Raw genomic sequence first — 19,982 nt, 5'->3', positions numbered from 1 at the left:
TAATTTCTAAGAAACACAATGTTATTTAATCGAGATCTCATTAAGCATTTAATCAGTTTACGATATACCCAGAAATTCTATAGAGTAGATACAACGTGAGAGAAACAATCATAGTGTATTTTATACTTTGTTTGAACTGATCAGGTACTCCATACAGTTTCTAAGTATGCATTGAATTATACGCTTTAGCTGCAACTACTCTATGGGTAACTTTCAAGGAATGACTTGCGATTATCGACGACATACACATCGAAAGGGAGTTATCTCGAGTAGCATTTAACAAATAAATTTTAAGGGAAACATGGTCTAAGTAAGCTCGTGTGTATGTCGCGAGAAATAAGCGACAAAGGCTTTTTTAATCGAGTAAGCGCGAGAACCTCGAAGACATTATTATTACATTTGCAAACTAGCTGGTAACTGTTCGCGCTTACTTCTATCGACGTTAAAACGTGCAAAATGTGTAAGATGGAACGGATTCGAAAGCAGTCGTAGGTAAACGTCTCGAGTTCTTCGAGTTTACCAGGTCTCCGAATATAATAAACGTTCATATAAAATAACAATATAATTCATCGTTTGTCGTGCCAAAGGCAATAATCGAAAGCGTAAAACGCAGAGATGTAATGGTCCGGTGAGTATGTTTAAAAATCTGTAACGATTCTCTAAATTAAACATATGCAGTAAAAAAATCGTGAGAGGAGAGACACTTAGGTAAAACAGTGCTGTCCACGTGCTCTAAAGCTTCCACCATTTTACTTTCGTAGTTACTCGTACGAACGGTAGATGGCGCCACGTAAACGTGTACCACGTTGCGCAGTTACAGTTCGCATCGTGATGGCGCATGTAGAGGGTGAAAGACGCACGAGGTACTTTCGTCTGTGAACAGCACCAGCGTAAAGCCACGTTCCCACGTGAAATCTCGAAACAAACGAGCCCAAAGTTATCGTCGTATTATCTAACGTGCGCGTCAGCACGTTATCACTATGCAACACCGAAAAATTTGAATTCACCAATGGTGCAACCAAAGGTAGCGGAGGTGTTGCAAGGACTCTTAAGTGAGAGCGGCAAGCGTCCGCAAGGGATTGTTAACAACATTCATCGGTACGTACGTCAACAAGAAATACAGTTATATATCGTATGCAAATGCGTTCGTTCTACGACGTCTAAAGTATTTTACTTCCTACAATTATAATATTCTTGTATCGGCTTCGAATTCACTCGCTAGAGGTTACGCTAGTGGAATGTACTCGGAAATTGATCAATGTCTTCATCAAATCTTTATCAAATGTCTTGGAATATAATTGCGTTTGAAACTGCCAACTTTCTCCTCGAGCGTATACGATAAAAAAGACAATTACATTCGACTGTGACGGATTCTTCATAAACGCGACGCCAATATATCGCTAGGAATACACATACATGCATGTATCTTCGAAGTCGTAAAAGAATCGTTACGCACGAAGTTATAGCTACAGTATTTAGAAATGGACATTCCTCGCGTTCGCGCGTAATCCATCCGTTCACAACTTCGGAGGTAATTCTCGTTAATTTTTCGCAACGAATTAGTGACGAAACGTCGATATTGCGTTGGAACTGTTCGAATCGTTGCGAAAAGTTAAATTGAACTGTTTTGGCAGCAATCGTAGCGCAATTCTCTTCTCCCAACTTTAACAACGACGATGGACAAAGTGAGACGCCACGGTAATATCACATCAAACGATGTTCCGTGAACACGCTATCTATCATAAATCTCTACTCCCCTTTATCGGAAGAACTCTTCGCGAGAATATAGTGTAGGAACACCGAACACTTAAAAAGTAAAACATAGTTATCGTCGCACGCGCGATTGTACCGACAGATACGTTTCGTTACATCAATGGTTCCAAATACATAGTTAACTCTTCGTTTACCCGCACTAACAATTGTATCTCGATAATACATTTAACGACATCGATTATTCTACGAGAATAAATACGATCCCTTAATTCAATATTTAAGAACAATGTCACCAGACGTACCAATAATTATCCTGGAACGTGTCCTAGATTTAAAATACACTCGACAGATGGATATTATATTATTCGCAGTTATCTCTCGTCCACTTTATCGATAGTTCGTATTAATATAGGTAGCCGTAGTTGCTAGTTCTCATTGCATCTAAAAGATAATCTTAGACGCTTGTTCTGTGTGGTAATAAAAATTTTGTTTCGGAAGATGAACAGGTACGTTTCAATTCATGTTGTTTCGTATAGTAAATCTGGTTGCATTATTTAATAAGGACGTATACGGATTAACGGCCCACCAACAACGCATCGAATTCCGTGTAAACGTACCCAAAGTCAGCGGGACCGTGTTCCCGCACGGAAACAAAAACAGTTTTCACCGAGGACAAGTCAGGACGTATCGAGACCAGTCGTCGTTGAACCGCCTATCACGCAACAAGTGCAGTTGCTCATTGTGCAACGTAATTTCGTTACAATCGTAATATTAACGTTATCTGACGCGAGTTTACCGAACATCGGTTATACGCGAGTGTATCGTGATATATTCAAAGACAGGATTCGCCGTGCCACACAATGACCAGTCGAATTCGATCGATAGGTTAGAATCGATAATTGTCGATTCTATTACCGGAACGTTTCGAAAGTGTCGCGGCACGATCGAGAAATATAAATTACGTAGTTTTGCTGGAACCGCAAATTTGGTATCAAACGGTCGTTTCCCGGAAAATCTTAACCGACGAATCTGCGTGCTTAATGTGTATATATCTCGTGATGGTCGTTGTGCCGTTGTTGTTATTGTTGCTGCCGCTGTGATTGTTGTTATTGTTGTTGAGTATCTCGCGGCTGGTTAAGCCAAACATCGTACCCGACTCAGGCTCCTCGTTCATCGTGTCTGCAGTCAGGAATCAGCCATTGACTAACTATTTTCGAATCGTAGCAGAGCAGATTAAGGTAGAAAAATATTTCTGTTTTACACGGACATCGATAGTAAAAGTATTACTTGTATCGTCATACGCGCGAGCATTGATTTCATAAATGGTGCTCGAAATTTTCGATTAGCTTCGTAGGATAAAACTTCAAATTCATGGATCGCCGTGAAGTGAGTTACGGGACACACGAGAAGCGGGAAATAGCGACACATTCGAACGAACGAACCCCCGTTACACTTGTCGGTCCCCGTGTATTCGCCTCGATCGTATTTAATATATAAATTGAATTTTCAATTCACTTCAATCTGCTCCGCTGACCGAGTATGTAAAAAAAAATGGAACGTTAACAGAGCGCTACGATGCAACGTGCAGAAAACAGTAACGAACGTGTAAAATCGAAAATCGATTCGTAAACAAATAATGTACATATGCGAAGCAAAAATGAACACGATAACCACGCATAAAAGTGATTATTGTAGTACACCGTGGTACGACTATCGATAAAGGTAGGTGATACTTTTCGTTGTTTCGACATTTACCCAATTGTGACTACAAATTAAAGGGCGTGAATGAAAAAAAAAGCAACGATCGGTTGTATTCAAAATAAATTTGTATTTACAAACGAGAAAAAAAAATAATTGCTAGCGTCTTAAGGGTTCGTAAGTGTAGTAGGATAAAAAAAAAAAAGTGTATAATAAATCGATTGTTCGAATCTGTGGTGTTTATTGCGCTCAGATTCGATGGATCTCAAATCGGTCTGGCAGAATGAAAATTACAAATTATAAGTTTGCTAAGTACCTACATAAATGTAACGTTCTCGAGCACTTTATTCATCGAAGGTGATAAAGTTTACTTTTAACGTTACCTTATCGCGACCACTCTATCTCTTGTACTGCGTATATTTTACTTTTTTGGCAAGACTCGAACAAATACGTTCATCGATATACAAGCTACTCTACGTTTAACTATATTGACTAAGATTTGACGAGACAACCCGGGAAGACTCGAATCGGAGTGAGTCTTCCATTTTTTGGGGGCACTACGAATTAATATCGTCCTTATATATGTAGGGACGGATTTTCGCAGCCGAATCGCGTGAAGTTCGGGCAGCGATCAGCGACTGTTTTCGATAAATCGATGAAAAAAACAGCCGAGTTTAAATTGAACCAGCGACCGATACGGACGTGCGCCGATCGGTATCGTGAAAGTTGGAAAGAAATTTCGAGAAACGTGTGCGTCCCGCAATGCGAACGGGATTGCTCTTTTTCTTTTTTTTCCTTTTTTAACGTGTCGTGACCTTTTCGCGCAGATCCGATATTCCGTCGTTAAACGAAGGGGAATATACATTTATATCCGGGGGAAAACACACATTGGTTCAATAAACAATATTCTTTCCCCACATATATTTACTAAACTATCGTAACGTGATCGGATAATTAGGAAAGCTTCCGAATAAGCGTCGGTAACTGGACATAACATAAATGAAACATAACGTAGGCATTAATTCTCTCTTTAAACAAAGTTAATATCTTCTTAATTATCGCTATTACGACACTAACTTTGGCAGTCGAGTCCACGTACCGGACTACATGTGCATTATACTAACATGCTATGGTAAGACACAGTTGGCAAGGATATATATATATATATATGTGTGTGTATATACGATGCATACAAAGACACAGCTTTTTTGTACACGGTATTCATCGAAAATGCAGAGTGGATGGATTTTTGCGATAACGACACCAATGATGCTCGGAATGACAATTAAGAAACACGGTTGCGATGAGAGATTGCGGAAATTGCGAGGCAACAATTTTGTCGAGCACGTAACGCTTGATGCATAATTGATGGACAGTTGTCCAACCTATCCGGATAAACTAACAATACCATTAACGTATACATTGATACACTGTACGTGTTGTTCGATGTTGTACATCGACACGGTCATTTGGATACTCTGATTCGTACGCTCTTAAATAACAACACTGTACACCAATAATATACTTCTTGTTTCACTTGCGCATTTATATGTTACAGTTAATACCGTATGCATACACCCACTAGTAAACGACGAGAATTAAATCGAATGGAAATTTATTTATGTACATTTAACTAGCGAAAGTATCGTTCGTCTAGCGAGTGAATACTTTTAACGGCGAAATTAGTAAGTGTATACGATTTTCCTAATGAGTATGCATGTACATTAACCAAGTTCGCGTTTTATCTGTAACATATATATATATTTCTTTTTTTTTTCTTTCTGTATTGCCAAGTATTTGCTAAGAGAAGTGCACACGGTACGAGTATCATGCACATGCCACTTTGGAAATAAAAACGTCTTGCGACATGCACGTACAATATAAAATCCATGTTATTCGTAATCTAGAGCGTAAGCGGGATATTCGAAAAGGAGTACCGCTCTATTCTAGCTTATTTATTAATAGTATAGTATAAGCGTCATTATGTTAAAATCGTAAAAATTGACTCCTTCGGATTCATCTCGACGACCGTTCCGACTGTTCTATTTGGATTTTTTCTCCTTTGTATTAAATTCTTCCCTGATGAATGGATCATGTTTTTCTTTTTTGTGGATAATCGGATATAGGAAAAAAAAAATTAATATGAAAATCATCGAACGGATAAATTTAAACGAAATTGTGTATAAGTAGACGCGAGAACAATGACTACGACGTTGCTAAAAAATAAATAAGGAACATAATGTACTGGTAAAAGAAGAGTGTCGAAGTGTCTGTTCACGACACGATGCAACAACACTTTTGGCATCTCCTCTCCTTCTCAACAACGTTGTTCTTACATCTCTCCGCGACTTTGTACCCTTTTAATTTCAATTGAACGTTCCCGGTGTTATCGCCAGTGTCCTGGCTTTGTACAGAATTACTCCTGGTGGTGTCCTTCGAGACTGTAATCTCCTGTCTGCTCTCGCATCTCGACAATTGCGTTTCGAAGGGCATCTCCCTATTGGAGTACACCTGCTCCGCTTTTACGTTGTCCAGCTCTGTCTTGAAGGGTTCGTTTTGCACTCTGCCCCTCTCGAAACAAACTGCAGTGTCCTGCAACGCTCGAGGACTCTCCTTCCGAGTTGTCTCCAAAGCCCGATTTTTGGTATTAAATTTGTTGCGGACAGTATCCTCAATGAGCGCGTACCGGTCCTTATCCTTGTGCTCTATACTCTGCACGGTGTCTATAATTTCGTTGAAACGTTGTTCCTTGACGGCAAGTATATCGTTCTCATCCGCCTTGCTTCCCATTTGAAACAAGTTCGCACCGACCACGATCGCGCGAGTCTCTTGATTCGTTAAGAGTTCGCCAATCTCGTGCAGATACGCGTCCGCCTTGATACCCATTTGCTTCGAATTCAGTCTGTTGCTCTCGTCGTCTATTTTGTCGCATAATTCGTCCGATTTCTCCGAGCTGAACGCCTCGCCGCTCAGACTCTTGGTTCGACCGTCCGAGTAGGTGCTCAATTTGTTGTCCGAGTAGTTGCTATACTTGTCGTCGTGGAGGTAGACGGAGCTCTCGTTCGACTCGAAATTGCTCGCGTTTATAATCGATATCCTTGGTATAATCAAATCGGGCGGTAAACCATCACCGTCCGGGGGTGTTGAGTTGATGGACGATCTATTAATGTAATCGCCAAAGGAGTGGTAACCTTGTTGTCCTTTACCCTGGATCCACGCTTGAGTAAGTAGATGCGATCTCTGCCACGAAACGTCGCTGTTGCATCTGTCGGTGCGCACGGTCCATGGTCGTTCTTTGCTGTTGGGCCAGGAACGTAGACAACAATCGCTAGGGCTGCGTTTGATATCGGTCGGTTCTTGATCGGTGTCCTCCTGTTTCTTGCTCCGTACGATCAGTTCTAGCTTCGATTTCAACAGAGCCGGCGACACGGCTCTGTTGACCCGTCTCGTTACACTCGAGACGTGCGCGGCGGGCAGTAGAGCCTCGTTCATGTTACCTACATCTACGTCCGGTGCATCGCTCGAGACTATCATAGCGTTTGGACTCGGACTGTCCATGCTATCGGGGGTGTAAGGATCATGCTTAATGGGTGCTGCGTGCAACAGATTAGTCGAACGGTCCGTGTAATTGATCCGTCGGCTAACACAACTACTGTAATCAGGCAACATGGACAACAACTCCACGTAATTCTCTGGCACTCGAAAGCAAAACTCAGGTGCACGTGACAAGCTGCAGCAGTTTATCATACCTTCGTCCAAGGCGAGATTAGCCCTCAAGTAGACTGGCTGCAAACGGGAAAAAATGGACGATCCTTATGTATTATCGTGCATCGCTATGAAGAAATGGAGGGACATTCCTCATATGGTAGGACTCTATAAAAAGTCTAACTAACATTAATGTAATTCAGGACAATGATACAAGAACGAAATACTTTTTGGTACAGTAATATGGTAACACGGTACTGAACGTTTTGTAAGCACTTTTTTCAACGTAGTACATGACTTTTCGGTATCAGAGGACATCGAATTCACCGATAACGAATATCAAACCTTTTTACGTGATCGCTATCGATGGACTATGGTACTATAACGATTTTCGGTTTCAATGTTACGGATTTTATGGGGGAAATGGTATCGAACAAGCGAGAGAATGCAAACCTGCGATGACGAAACAAAGAATATTCGCTTAATTCGACGATAAAGGTAGCGGAATGTTAACTAGAATTGTGAGATTGAAAATCATTAAGGACGTGAATTTAGAAGTGATGCTACACTGAACCAACCACACCGAACAAGCCCCTATGTATTTATAAACAAGATAGTGGAATACTAGCAGAAATATAGGATATACGGGAAAACCAAGATAAGAACAGGCAGACAGTTCATAGATAGGTACCTTAGTGCTTAAAGATTCATTCGAAACTCCAGAAAAACAGGCTGCATCATAATAATTAAGAGAATGAATCATCAGAATAAGAACTAAGAAGTGTGTAAATACATGTACCCATAATAATTAGAAACGAAGCAGTACCTCTTTTGAAAGTTAGAAAATAAAATTGTCTCACCTTATGGTCACCCATGCAGGTTGTTGGACCTATTATTCCGTATTCAACAGCATCCGATTCAGATGATATCTGAACGAACAAAGAAAATCGTATTAGATAAAAATATCGTTTAAAAGATATTGGAAAAAGAAATTTAATAAACGTATTCCATACATCTTGGACTAGCATTTGAGCAGTTGCACTCAGTAGAACTCGATCGCACCAAGCTGGAACCCTCGTCTGCATGTAATTCGAACCTTCGTTGATATCTTCCTCAAACGGATAACTGGGTACAAATTTAATTGGAAATTCAAATAGTCTTCCATCAAAGTCTTCCAGCTCTTTGTCATATTCACGTAGCTACATAAATATCGGTAATTTCATTATGGTCTTCCTAATCGTTAATGCAGCGTTATAAATATACTTACCCATTGTCCACTATTTTGCATAAAAACGTTTTGGTGTTCGTAATGAGAAAATTCTTTTTTCCCTAATGTCAGTATGAGATCATCGTCTTTATTGTGAAATTGCAACTTTGAAACATTTCCTTTATTCGATAACCTTCTTTCTTGAGTATCTTCTGTAAGTTTCTATAAAAAATCGAACAGAAATTTTATACTCGATCGTACGTTTACAACGATAAATTGTAGTCTTTAATAATATGTCCAACTTACTTTGATTACACTAGCTGTGTCTGTCCTAAAATTAAAGTCCCCGAATAAAAAGTATGGTACATTTGGATATTTGTCGTTATGAAACCTATCTAACGTATGCTCGAGAGCTCTTCTGCGCGTTTTACTGTATACAGACGGGAACTGAAAATAAATTACCACGATAAATAAACCAGTTAGAAGGTTATCCATTGAGTGGTTGCAAAGGCTTACCATTTCCATAGCAACAAAATTACTGGCATCGTGAAATAAGTGTATGTTTATGAGATCAAAAACTGTTCCACTAATACTCCATCGTGTTCTCAGAAATCCTTTTCTAGACCATTTGCATTCTGGAAAAAATTCTTGAGGAAACTTTGCTTTTTCTTTGGTTGCGACTGCCTCTATATTACCAGAATGAACCTCTTTCCCACTTACTGGTACAAAAGTACATTCTACAATTACAATGATATATAAGTACTTGTATGCTATTTGGAAAAGTATACATAGTAAAATCTGAAGTGCTTTGTACCTTGAAAATCCCATAATAAAACTTCTTTCAAAGATTCGTGCACAAAGTAAAAATTTCCAAGTGCCTGAAACATTGCGTACAGACAGAATATATTAATTTTACGACACGTAATATATCGTATTCTTCGATTTACATACCGTAAAATGTTCAGCAGATGAGTAGTCTTCGTCTAAAAATACTCTGATTTTGTCAAACAGTCTTAATTCTTCCGATGACATAAGTAACCTGTAAAAGACAATTTTATTAGATGGAATTACACATTGTAAGAACAACAGAGATTCTAAACTTTTCATAGTAGCTCAAAGATCTGTTATATTTTCAAACTCTTCTTTTACATTGCTCCCCTATGAATATCATTCAATAAACCCATCTTTTGAAGCGGCTCGCTCAACTGTGATGCCACGCGTGATCATCTATTTTTATCCCTTTCTGCCACTTATGCGTTAAATTACATTCAGTATCGTAAGCAGGGAAACCTATTTGTCTTCGTACAGTTTTTAAAAAGGGTCTCGTATAGTCTCTGCTAGATATTGTTAGAAAAACATTTTATTTAAAAATTTGCTAGCTAAACGTTTAATGATTTTTTAAATTAACATTTCCAAGTATAGCTTAAGTAATTCCCAAATACAACATTGCCAAATAAATTACTTTACCAGAGGATTAGAAATTAGTTTACAGTTTACGTATAATTTAGTTAGGCTTAATTAGCTTTGTCAATGGAAACCTTTCAAGAAGCTTTTGCTTTAACAAGATTTTCTAAGGAATCTTTCCCATCCGTAACATAATATAATCATTATACTAATTCCAAAGATAAGTATACTTTGAGTAGATCGAGTACAATATGAAATTACCTAACAAAATCTTCCACGTGCCTCATACTTTCTTCATAATGCTTTCCACCTACTTCTTGGCAGTGTAGTGCAATAAACTTTGGATCCAGCCTCAATATAGTCTGTGGAAAGTATACCTCGTGAATGTAAATACGCGTTATATTTACGCAATGACAATGCATCTTATCTGCGATACTTACAGATAAAAATTCTTCCGTCCAAATTTTCAACATCACGCTAGGCTGCAAACAAGAAAGACAAGTTTTTAAAATTTCGATCGATGTTTGCCGCGGCATCGTCGAACATAAGCAATCCTTGAACAAATATAACATCTTTTCGTTTCGTCGACGAAGAATCGAAAACAATTCGACGACCAACGTAATACCGTAAAATTCGGAAACGTATCGTCTCGTAGTAGTTGCCTCGTTACTCTAAGTACGAGTAATCGAACGTGATCATGACGAAAACCGCGCACGTATCGCCGATCGTAAGTCATTTGGTATCAATCGGTTCAACGCGAAGGCGTTATTCGGTCCTATGTAAATTCACGCGACCGATAACAAAACGCGTAATCGTGAAAAGTCGTCGGTAGACGTAAAACGCACGGCTCTTGTTGCGAGCGTGGCATTTCCATAATTACAAACGCACGTTCACGTGCAGCAACACCCGCGAGACTTTACGATTCTAGTGTCGCGAGAAATGAGGAAAAATAAAAGTTGAATGAAGGAAGGAACAGCCCAAGGCGAGAGATAAGCAACTATAATAGTGTACCGTGACGATTGCACCGTACAAAAGACGCGCCAAACAAACGGTGAGACCGATGAAACAAGGAAGAAACAGGGAGAAAGGAAGAAAGAAGTAGGTCGTGTCACGTATGAACGTGTAAATAGCGACGCGCGATCGATCGCTCAGGGTCGTGCAGTCGGTGTAAACGAAAACAGAAAAAAAGTTTACCGTCAATGTGTGTAAGTTGATACGTACCTCCTCGAAAATACTGCCAACATTCGCGGTGACCAGTAGAACCGGAACGTTGTTACCCGCCATTCTCACGGATGCGTCTCGGTCAGGGAAAACTTTTGAAAGAGCGTTAAGAGGAAGACGACAGGTGTATCGGTCCCACAACGACGTAGAAGAGGGACACAGGCTGATTCGCGAAGCTTGTCACGAGCACACTGTGCACTGGTAACTGTGTCGAGTGCTTGCTGCAAGCAAGCAAGCAAGCAAGCAAGCAAGCGAGCAAGCAAGCGAGCGAGCGAGCGAGCGAGCGAGCGAGCACCGTCACTCGAGGAATTGGTTTTCCGTGGGCACACGAACACTGTGTACGGTTCTAAGAAAAAAAGTCACCCCCGGCCAGGTAACGTCCGTGAGTCCGGGAGGGAGTAATCAACCCCTGTGCCGAGGAGTGGCCACGGTTCCGCGGCGTGTACCGGTCGCATCAAATCTCGCACTGCGAATACGACACATTATTAAGCTCACGGGCACGCGGCTCTTGCATTAGTGTGGGTGGTAGTGGGGGAAATTCAATATGGCGCCGGGTAGGTCGGGATGCTTTTTCTGGCATCGCTACTGCAGACGTCAATAGGCAGTGCCGTGCACGTTGAAAACCATAAACGCCGGAGAGAGGTGACATCGGGCCCCGAGAGTCAACACGTACGACATCTGCGCCACCATTCTACAGATTATTAATGGGGGTTTTTCCAACCGCGGTTCGATTCTCCTCGTCGCGTATACACGGATAGGTTTCGTGGAAACTGCGCTCTCTCAATTTCTTTATCTCGATCTCGTCTCGTAGGAAAATTGTTAAATGTCCCGTCCCGCACGAACCTCTTCGATTTTTCGGTGGGACCGGTGTTTTTTTCTCCGAAAGACTTTGGAATCTTTCCGCTTCCCAGTTCTCGATTGGTCGCGCGTAAACACTCGGACTTGTAAAGCAGTTTCACGAACGTCCATCAGACGTTTGGAAAGTTCGTTTCCTTGGAACTGTCGTCGCTTTATATCCTTAGAGAGTGTTGCCTCATTTATAACGTATCTATCTGACCCCTTCCGATGACTTTAAAAAACCGATCGAACGTCATAGTTCAGGATGTCGCGTTTATATCACCGCCTCCGACGTTAATCGCGGGCATTTTTAATTCCCCGTTTCTTGGTACACCTTTTTCTCGGATATTCACAAATTTCGTCGAAACACTTCTCCCGGGATTCTTCGTGAAAAAAATTTTCGCGATAGTGTGAATCAGTTTGTCACTTTGGTCGGCAAAGAACAACACAACGGTCCGTATTACGGACGTAGTTTCTTCCGCACTCGACGGATATTAGATTTTCGATGGTAAACTGGTCGCCAGTATGAGAATCGTCGGGTGCGTTTCAGCACGACTGGGATATTACGAGTTCGTTTCGGATGGTTTGCTCGACTAAACAGGATTTTGCGTAATCGATAACTCGACGGTCTCTCTCGGCGGTCCGTTGCACGACGAAATACGCAGCCTAGTTATCGGGAATTACTAAAAGCGTCACGATAATAAATGGGACGGAAGTTTCGTTCAGATAAGGGTACGTGCATGTGCACGACACGATGCTGCACACGTCCGACGGAAACCTGTAATTCGATAACGCGAGAACCGAGTTGGAGTTGCAGCGTCGCGAATTTCGAGAATAACTTTGAAAATTCACGAAGACGATAAATTCCCATAAAAGCGTCGGTCTCCTGGCAACGGAGAACCCACTCGAAGTCGGTACGAATACTTCGGTACAATATCGCGATATCTTCGTTCGGAAGATCGGGCTAAAAATAGTGGCGGTAGATTGGCGCCACGCGAAGTCTTTTCGTCGATTCGAAACTCGGAAAGTTTCGCGCGCGAATCGACGACAATTTTTTTTTTAATTCGGTCCGCGTTGTCCGTGGCGCGAGCAGTACGGTCCTGAGGACAATTGTCGGAAACGATGTCGCGCACGAGAAGGGCGAAACGCACGCGCTCTTTACGCTCCGTTTACGCTTGCGTCTTGTGTTTTTTTTTCTTTCTTCCCGGCAACCACGAAGGTGTAGGCGGCCGATGCAACCGACGAGGAAGCGGGTGTGAGTTCGTCGATCATCCCTCGACCTAGGTTAGGATAAATAGAGTGTGCGCCGCTAGGTTGTTAGGTTTTTCAGGACTCGCATGGTCGTCCGGCAGTAATCGCGCCCGAAGAGATTCCCTCGCAAAAGAGTAGCGCGCATACAAGTATCGAGTTATCGGCGTCCCTAGGCTCCCACGATCGACGATACTCGATAAATCGAAATTAATTCGTGGTGTCTCCGTGGAACAAAGGCACCGGTCAGTGCCAATCGTTCCCGCGTTAATCGTCGCTAACGTCGGTTACTTTCCTTTTAACCTAGTCTCGTTCGAATCGCCTTGGGCGAAGTTTGGGGGAATCCCGACTCTGGAGGATCGATGAAACGGGCGACGATTGCGCGTGGCCGATCGGGGAGAGATTTCTGGACGCGAACGCGGATAAATTCCCGACGAGAAACGCTCCAACGTCGTCTCTATCGGCGTTCAACAGCCGTGGCGTCGTTTGTTGATACTTTTCAGAGACGTCGTACCACGATGCTCCCGGGCGTGGCGGGATTATTGTCATTGGCGGTGGCCTTCGCGAGCGCCGAGAGCATCCTAACGACAGAGGTGTTCGTCATTCCCATCAGGCCGGAGACTTTTGACTGGAGCAGCGGCGACGGTAAGACACTCGGGGGAAAAACAAACAACCTACGAGTCGTAGGTTCCAGGGTTTCCGCGGCAGAAATAATACGATTATTGTGGGAGGAGGTTCGTACGGAAATAACCGGGCGGGACGACGAGTCGAATACAGTAAATTCTCGTTGCACGATCGCCACTCGGGACCGTGAAAAACTTTCCAACGGAGCAAGCGACTCGACCAGTTGACGACAAATTGGAAAGAACGGCGAGCGGAGAAACGGGCACGTGTGCGTGCAAAAGAATAGGGATGAAAACGATCCAAATCGCATCGTATTTGCTTTTATTTTCGTCCGAAAAATCCTGCCGACACGTTGCAAAACTTTTCGCAAGACCAAACATTTTCGAATTTCAATTTTTATGGACCGCGTGTTGTTTAAACGTCCAACCACGAGACAGTCGCCGGCTCGTGTCGTATTTCACGCTTTGCTGGTTTCCATGGGGATCCCCCTCCCAGAGTCGCGGAACGAATAGAATCCGGCGATCGCGCGACTTTCTTTTTTTTTTATTCTTATTCTTTCGATCGAAAGCAACGGAGACGAACGTGCGGGCGAAAAATCGCTCTTTATCGAGCCGTAAGATGCATGTTTTTCCAGTTGTCCCGCCCGTTAATCGAATTCACCCGTGTCCGAATTGAAACGCACACACGGTATCTCCGTCGCGCGTCATTCGCGCCGCGCCGCGAATAACGAATCGACAACGACTCGCTCCCCGTGCACCGTGGATCGGCTTCGCAGCTGACGTTGTCACGTGCTGCGGTGACTTTCTAGGGTTTACGTCATTCGTGAACGATCACGAACGCCCGCGCGTTCACGATTCATCGGCGGGGCCGGTTATGAATCGGCCGGGGCACCGTTCTTTCTTCGAACGAAATGAAATCATGCGTGTGCGCGCGTGTTTACTCGGAATCGAATTAATCGGACGCTCTCTCGAGCGACCGGGGACTTTGACCCGCGGATATTTCCGTTCTTTCAGGTCGATCCGATCAGTTCGCGTATCAACCGTCGCTACTCAACGCGCCGGATCTTCCCTCGTGGATTCACTACACGTACAGCAAACGGGACCACCGTGGCTTTCTGTACGGAGTCGCTCCCAAGGGTCAGAAATACTTTCAGGTAAAATTCTGCTTAAGCACGAGCTTTTCGTTTGACGCGCAAACAATACCGAATGGGGTTTTCAGCTGGAGATCGTGGGCCTGAACAAACACACCTACGAGACCAGGTACAAGGTCCTGGACATGAACGTCTCCCAGAAAGCGAACCTGACCAAGTACGAGGTACATCTGAAAATCGATAATCTGAACGTGGAGGATATGTTCGATCGTAACAGAACCGAGGAGCTACTGGACATATTTAGGTTCGTGGATAAACCAGCGATTTCGAGGTTCTTCTTAAATATCGTTTGTTATTTTTTCTTTCAATTTCAGGAAGAAGCTATGGAAGAACGCGCCGGATCTGTACGTAACTTTTCTCGCCTCGGCGATCGAGCTGGGCGCCCGTCTGCCCTTGAAACCGAGCGAGGGCGAAGGGTGAGCTTTCTCCATAGAAAAGGGACTTGGACGCGGGCTCGCGCTATAATTCGCCACGAGATACAGCCTCTTCTATATATCGCTGACGCATTAATCGTCCGATGAACGGAAAACAACGTGGTGACGCGCGTCCCACGCATCCTTCGACTTTTTTTTCTCTAAAATCGATAATCGCCACTTCCTATGCACGGTGTTGCGCGATGTCGACAGGAACGACCAATACAGCAATGATTCCCGTTCACGGAGCAGAAATCTCTCTCGGTCCGCGCCTTTGAAATGTGTACGTACGTCATTAGAGATAGCCATCTGCGGAAACGCTCGAAAGACCACGCTCTCCTCCTCCCCTCTCGTCGATTATTCGCATTTTCAACGGTTCATTATTACGTAATCGCGGCTTCCTTTACCATTATTCTTTTTTCTGTTTTTTCATTTTTTTTTATCACTTACTCTTTCTTTTCTTTCCCCCCCGATCACTTACCGAGATCGTGACGCGAGTCGTCCGTGTTTTTGCGAATTTTCGCAAAGCGTGTCATCGCGATTGGATCCTTCCGCGAATTTTCTGCGTCACTTTCCCGCCATCGACGGGAATCATTTTATTCTTTCGTTATCACCGACACGATTCGATGGACGAGTAACGAGTAACGATTATTTATTTTTACGCGCTATCGACACACACGCACACACGCGCGCGCACACCCGATCACACCCGATCACAATGCACAATGATCCACTTGTTCTTCTTTCGCTCTGAGATTTCTCACGTGATTTTAGTTCGCGGCAACACTTTGGGAAATTTCAATTTTTAAAAAAAGGAAACGCTCGATCCTTCGAGATCCGAGCGCCGCGAGAAACGACGTAGAATCGTGGACGAGAGTCGCGCAAGCCTCTCGCGTATGTATAAACAGGTTTGCTAACGTAAATGCGACATTGTAGGCGCGCACTAACGAGTTGCCCGACCGAATGACTTCCGGCTGGCGATCCGATCTCGTACTCTCGAAACCGTGGACGTCACGAGCCTCCTGGCCGCGTTTACGCGACGTTGGTACACCCACCGCGATGAAAGTTCGTCATTGACACCGTTAACACGCGCACGTAACGAGACCAGCGACGATTTTAACGCAAGATCCGAACCCGCCACCGTGTCCGTGGAAACGCGTGGCGTCGAAGACACGGACGAGACTGTGCGATGGATCGACGGTAGATCGGCTCGCCAACCAGCTCGATTATCGCGATTATCCGACGAGATTGCGTTTATCTATTTTCGTTATCGCGTAAACAGAACACCGAGTCCCGCTACGGGCAAATCGCGCTCGCTTTCGGCACGATTCGCGCGTTAGAAGTGGGAGATACCACCGATAACTCGACCGTGGAAATAAAGAAAAAAAATGTGTCGTCGAGGAGCGTGGTTCCGGGAAAGAGCGTGGGCGCAACGAAACGAGCGTGTTCGGGGTTCTTTGAAAAATCGACGCAGCGAGAGAGTTTCACCGAGACGGGAATAGAACGTTGAATAAAAAATGCAGGGACCACAATGCGTGGTATTCGTTTGTTGCGCCCATCGATAAGACACTCGTGGAAACCCTCTTGTACTCTCGACCTCCGTATCGCGAGGTGAGAGATAGGGGAATTGGATTTTTTCTAGGTGCGTTTGTGGACTCGATCGTACGACGTTCGATTAGGTTCGATAAATGGGTAAGAAAGTAGGGGGCGAATGGAATTTTATTTATTCGGACGAGCGTGTAGATAATCATTGATGACTTTGTGTAAATTCTATCGATCGTTGCTATCATTATTTCTCAATGTCGACGAGTTTTTACACCCTCTGGCAAAGTTCGATAGGTGAATATAAAGGTAGGCGATGAATGGAATGGAATGGAAACTTATCAATTGGGATGGGAGAAAGATGTGTAGAATAATCATTGACAATTTTTTGTTAGTTTTGACATTATTTATTAATATCGACAGGTTTACATCTGGATTAAATGGTTTCAGTAACGTATCGTGATCATAATCGAGAATACAGTCCGTCGTAGTCATCGATCGCGATTACACTCCAGGGCAGAGTTTGACGCAGTTTATTCCATGGAACGTGCAATCGGGTTCCGAGTGTCGCGATAAACTTCCACAAAGCTCGATGAGAAGTCTCCAGATATTCCAAGTAGGAATTTTTCGGTGTGTGAATTTTCGTGGGAATCTTTGTCACCGATGACGCAAGAAGAGAGGTGTTTTACGCACCGGCGATGACTGGGAGCAGATCCAAGTTCTGTTGTTCCTTGACGCATCATTTCTGCATAGTAATGTCTAGAGAGAACATTTTTTCGATTTTCTCGGTTGGAAAAATTAAAATTCTTCGCTCCAGGGGAGATATCGATCGATTTTAGCCTTCGCGCAGCACCTCGAGGAAACGGAAAACGCGTGCGGGGTTTCTTCCGACATACGGCCGCGATAACGATGACACAACTTAAAAGTTGGCCTCGACGTGTCATGGTGCACGTAGACGAATTCCACAGGTATTCTTCGCTCGTGAAAACACTCGAGTGTTCTCATTGTCGTCATCCACGTTACGGAAATAGTGCAATCCCTACGAAAAGTAAAGTAGGCGCTGTTGGAGAAGCCATACTTCCATGTACCTCGCTTACACCACTGTTTCGTCGCTTTTGTAAGTTATCCGGTAAAAATAGACTTTGTTTTCCAATAACGTTGGCCGTGATCCGATTAAATTTATTCTAGGTACGTTGTCCTCGTAACACGAATTTATCCGATTGGTAGGGCATGTTTCGTCGAATATACATGGTTTCCTTTAACGATTACCATCGAACCGATTAGTGAACAAGTCCATAGATAGCCATTAATCGAGAACAGTGCGAACCAAGTATCCTATAGTTCTGTTTCGGGTGATCTCTCGAGTTTTTTAAAGAGTGCGAAGAAACTTTTTCTTTTCAAATTTCTGAAAACGTGGTTCTCGTGCTGTTTCTCATCGATTCATCCGTCTACAATTTTGGCAAAATTTATCGTACAAGAATCACTGCCTCCCAGTGATAAACTATTCTCCGACTAGCATCGTCCGTCTCGCGAGAACGTGGGAAAGTCGTTGGTACAACGTATACCATTTTTTGCGCAAACAGAGTCGTTATGAGGTTGGGCAGTTCGATGTCCTTCTCGCAAGAACTGAACAAACTGCAAGAAGAGGTGAAGCCTCTGTGGAAATTGCCCTCCTGCCCCCGGGATTTCAAACGCACAAGTGTGGAGAGACTCTTCAGAGAGGAGGGATTCACTCTGGACTGGTGTTCCTTCAGATTGGTACGCAATCTTACAAAAGGAATGTTCGCACTGATCCTCACCGACTTTAATACAATTTGGCAGACTCATAAGTGCACGGGTGTATAACAATCGTAACCGGGATTATAGCCGCTCTTCGTTCGAAGTAGAATAACACGATGAAAAAAAATCGTACACCAACTTCCGGGTAGTCGTTGTAAAGAGCAGACTTAGATCTTCAAGTTCACGGTGATTTTAAACGTGTAAAAAATTTTTTAATCAAATGGGAGTTTGCAGTTTTCCAATTCTTTTCGAGAAAACCATCTTCGCTTTTTCGATCGCTTCCTAGAGCAAAAAGTTTTTCAAGAAAATTTGATACAGGAACGTAAAAGTAGAGGGTTCGCTCTTTAAAATGACCCCACGTACATATCGTCGTACGATTATTTTTCACAGAGTTACAGCGATTCAAAGATCGGTTAGCCCCCCGAAAAGTTTCGAGCGGTGTTTCTCGCAAGTGGCCGGTCATCCACGGCCACGATTCCACGCACCTTCAAAATGTCATCGAAATCGGTGAGGTTCAGTGCGTACACAGATTTTTCCCAACGCATCGCAATGTGTCCAGGTGGAGCAGGAGCATCAGAGTCTCCAGCACGAGAGCGCGAGGCGAGGACCGAGCGTAGTGAACGTGTTGGGTCTACCTGGTTCGGACATCTCCGAACACACCGAGTGGCGATGGGCCAGGTCGACGAAGTCGAGTGTACCCACCAGAAGCTACTTCAACGAGATCGTCACCACCATCTTTGTACCGACGATACTGCTCCTCCTGTTAGCCGCGTTGCTCAGCACCGTGCTCTGCTTGAACCACGAGAAAATGTGAGTACTCGTTCGAAACACGAGGGCCGCGCAGGGACTCGATACGGCCCTGGATCTAGATCCCCTTTACACTAGAATCGTCCTCCTGTTTTTTTTTTTTTTTTTCGAGAACGCGCATTAGAGAACGTCGATCGAAATTGTATTTGTCATTCCACACGGGCCACGTGCTCGGGGAATGAATTCCATCGTGTAGCTGTGCGTACGTGTGTGTGCAAAGCAACGAGCACAAGTGGTAGGGGCGCTAAGACGAGATAGAGGGGGCTACTACACGACTGGTTTCATTCATAAGCAGCCTATCTCTGGTCAAGTGGTGACGCGCTGGACGCCGGGTACGATCGAAAATACGATTACGGTGGATCGCGTTGCTCGATAAACGTAATCGTTGCGCGCGCGGAAACGCGGTGCTCGAGGACGGTAATGGACGAACAAATCGGTCGAATAGCAATAAATGGTAATTTCGAAAGGAAACGCTCTATCGATAGTATGAACTCGTAACACGAAACGTGTTTCAATCGGTCGAAAATCAGACTCATGGTTGTCGATCTCGATGGTCTTTCTTTATAAATATATATCACGATTATAATTGTAGTATTATTTCCATTTTCCAAATATCGAAGTAACACGTAAAAAG

The 19,982-nt window shown here is 43.6% G+C and overlaps 2 protein-coding genes across 6 annotated transcripts; one reads left to right on the top strand and one right to left on the bottom strand.

Annotated features, from left to right (window-relative positions):
• The first annotated feature begins 814 nt into the window (after positions 1-814).
• Scgalpha (sarcoglycan alpha) lies at positions 815-18,337 on the top strand. Its single transcript, XM_076309309.1, has 6 exons — positions 815-1,098; positions 13,341-13,678; positions 14,671-14,810; positions 14,876-15,051; positions 15,122-17,879; positions 17,951-18,337. Exons 1-5 carry the CDS (start codon positions 1,010-1,012, stop codon positions 15,225-15,227), a joined length of 849 nt encoding a protein of 282 aa, XP_076165424.1. The 5' UTR covers positions 815-1,009; the 3' UTR covers positions 15,228-17,879; positions 17,951-18,337.
• Positions 4,923-16,398, bottom strand: 5ptasei (inositol polyphosphate-5-phosphatase A). Of its 5 annotated transcripts, none has more exons than XM_076309299.1 (12): positions 15,702-16,398; positions 10,949-12,468; positions 10,168-10,209; positions 9,989-10,089; positions 9,275-9,362; positions 9,138-9,201; positions 8,840-9,060; positions 8,630-8,770; positions 8,384-8,545; positions 8,130-8,315; positions 7,977-8,045; positions 4,923-7,197 (listed from the first exon to the last, which is right to left on the bottom strand). In XM_076309299.1, exons 2-12 carry the CDS (start codon positions 11,009-11,011, stop codon positions 5,686-5,688), a joined length of 2,649 nt encoding a protein of 882 aa, XP_076165414.1. In that variant the 5' UTR covers positions 11,012-12,468; positions 15,702-16,398; the 3' UTR covers positions 4,923-5,685. The 5 variants fall into 5 exon arrangements, with proteins under 5 accessions (XP_076165414.1, XP_076165415.1, XP_076165416.1 ...); XM_076309300.1 differs by having other exon boundaries at positions 10,949-12,378; XM_076309301.1 differs by having other exon boundaries at positions 10,949-11,414.
• Positions 18,338-19,982: the final 1,645 nt, after the last annotated feature.

This window comes from Ptiloglossa arizonensis, chromosome 4, assembly GCF_051014685.1.
Source record: "Ptiloglossa arizonensis isolate GNS036 chromosome 4, iyPtiAriz1_principal, whole genome shotgun sequence".
NCBI classification, from domain to species: domain Eukaryota; kingdom Metazoa; phylum Arthropoda; class Insecta; order Hymenoptera; family Colletidae; genus Ptiloglossa; species Ptiloglossa arizonensis.
This window is presented reverse-complemented; position numbering and strand designations above follow the sequence as displayed.

Excerpts from the sequence above, each read along its gene's own strand:
- Scgalpha (XM_076309309.1), top strand. The coding sequence starts at position 1,010 with ATGGTGCAACCAAAGGTAGCGGAGGTGTTGCAAGGACTCTTAAGTGAG. Across the intron at positions 14,811-14,875 it reads AGGGTCAGAAATACTTTCAG|CTGGAGATCGTGGGCCTGAA; the intron begins GTAAAATTCTGC and ends TGGGGTTTTCAG. Across the intron at positions 15,052-15,121 it reads GAGCTACTGGACATATTTAG|GAAGAAGCTATGGAAGAACG; the intron begins GTTCGTGGATAA and ends TTTCAATTTCAG.
- 5ptasei (XM_076309299.1), bottom strand. The coding sequence starts at position 11,011 with ATGGCGGGTAACAACGTTCCGGTTCTACTGGTCACCGCGAATGTTGGC. Across the intron at positions 8,546-8,629 it reads ACACAGCTAGTGTAATCAAA|AAACTTACAGAAGATACTCA; the intron begins GTAAGTTGGACA and ends GATTTTTTATAG. Across the intron at positions 8,046-8,129 it reads CTCAAATGCTAGTCCAAGAT|ATATCATCTGAATCGGATGC; the intron begins GTATGGAATACG and ends TTGTTCGTTCAG.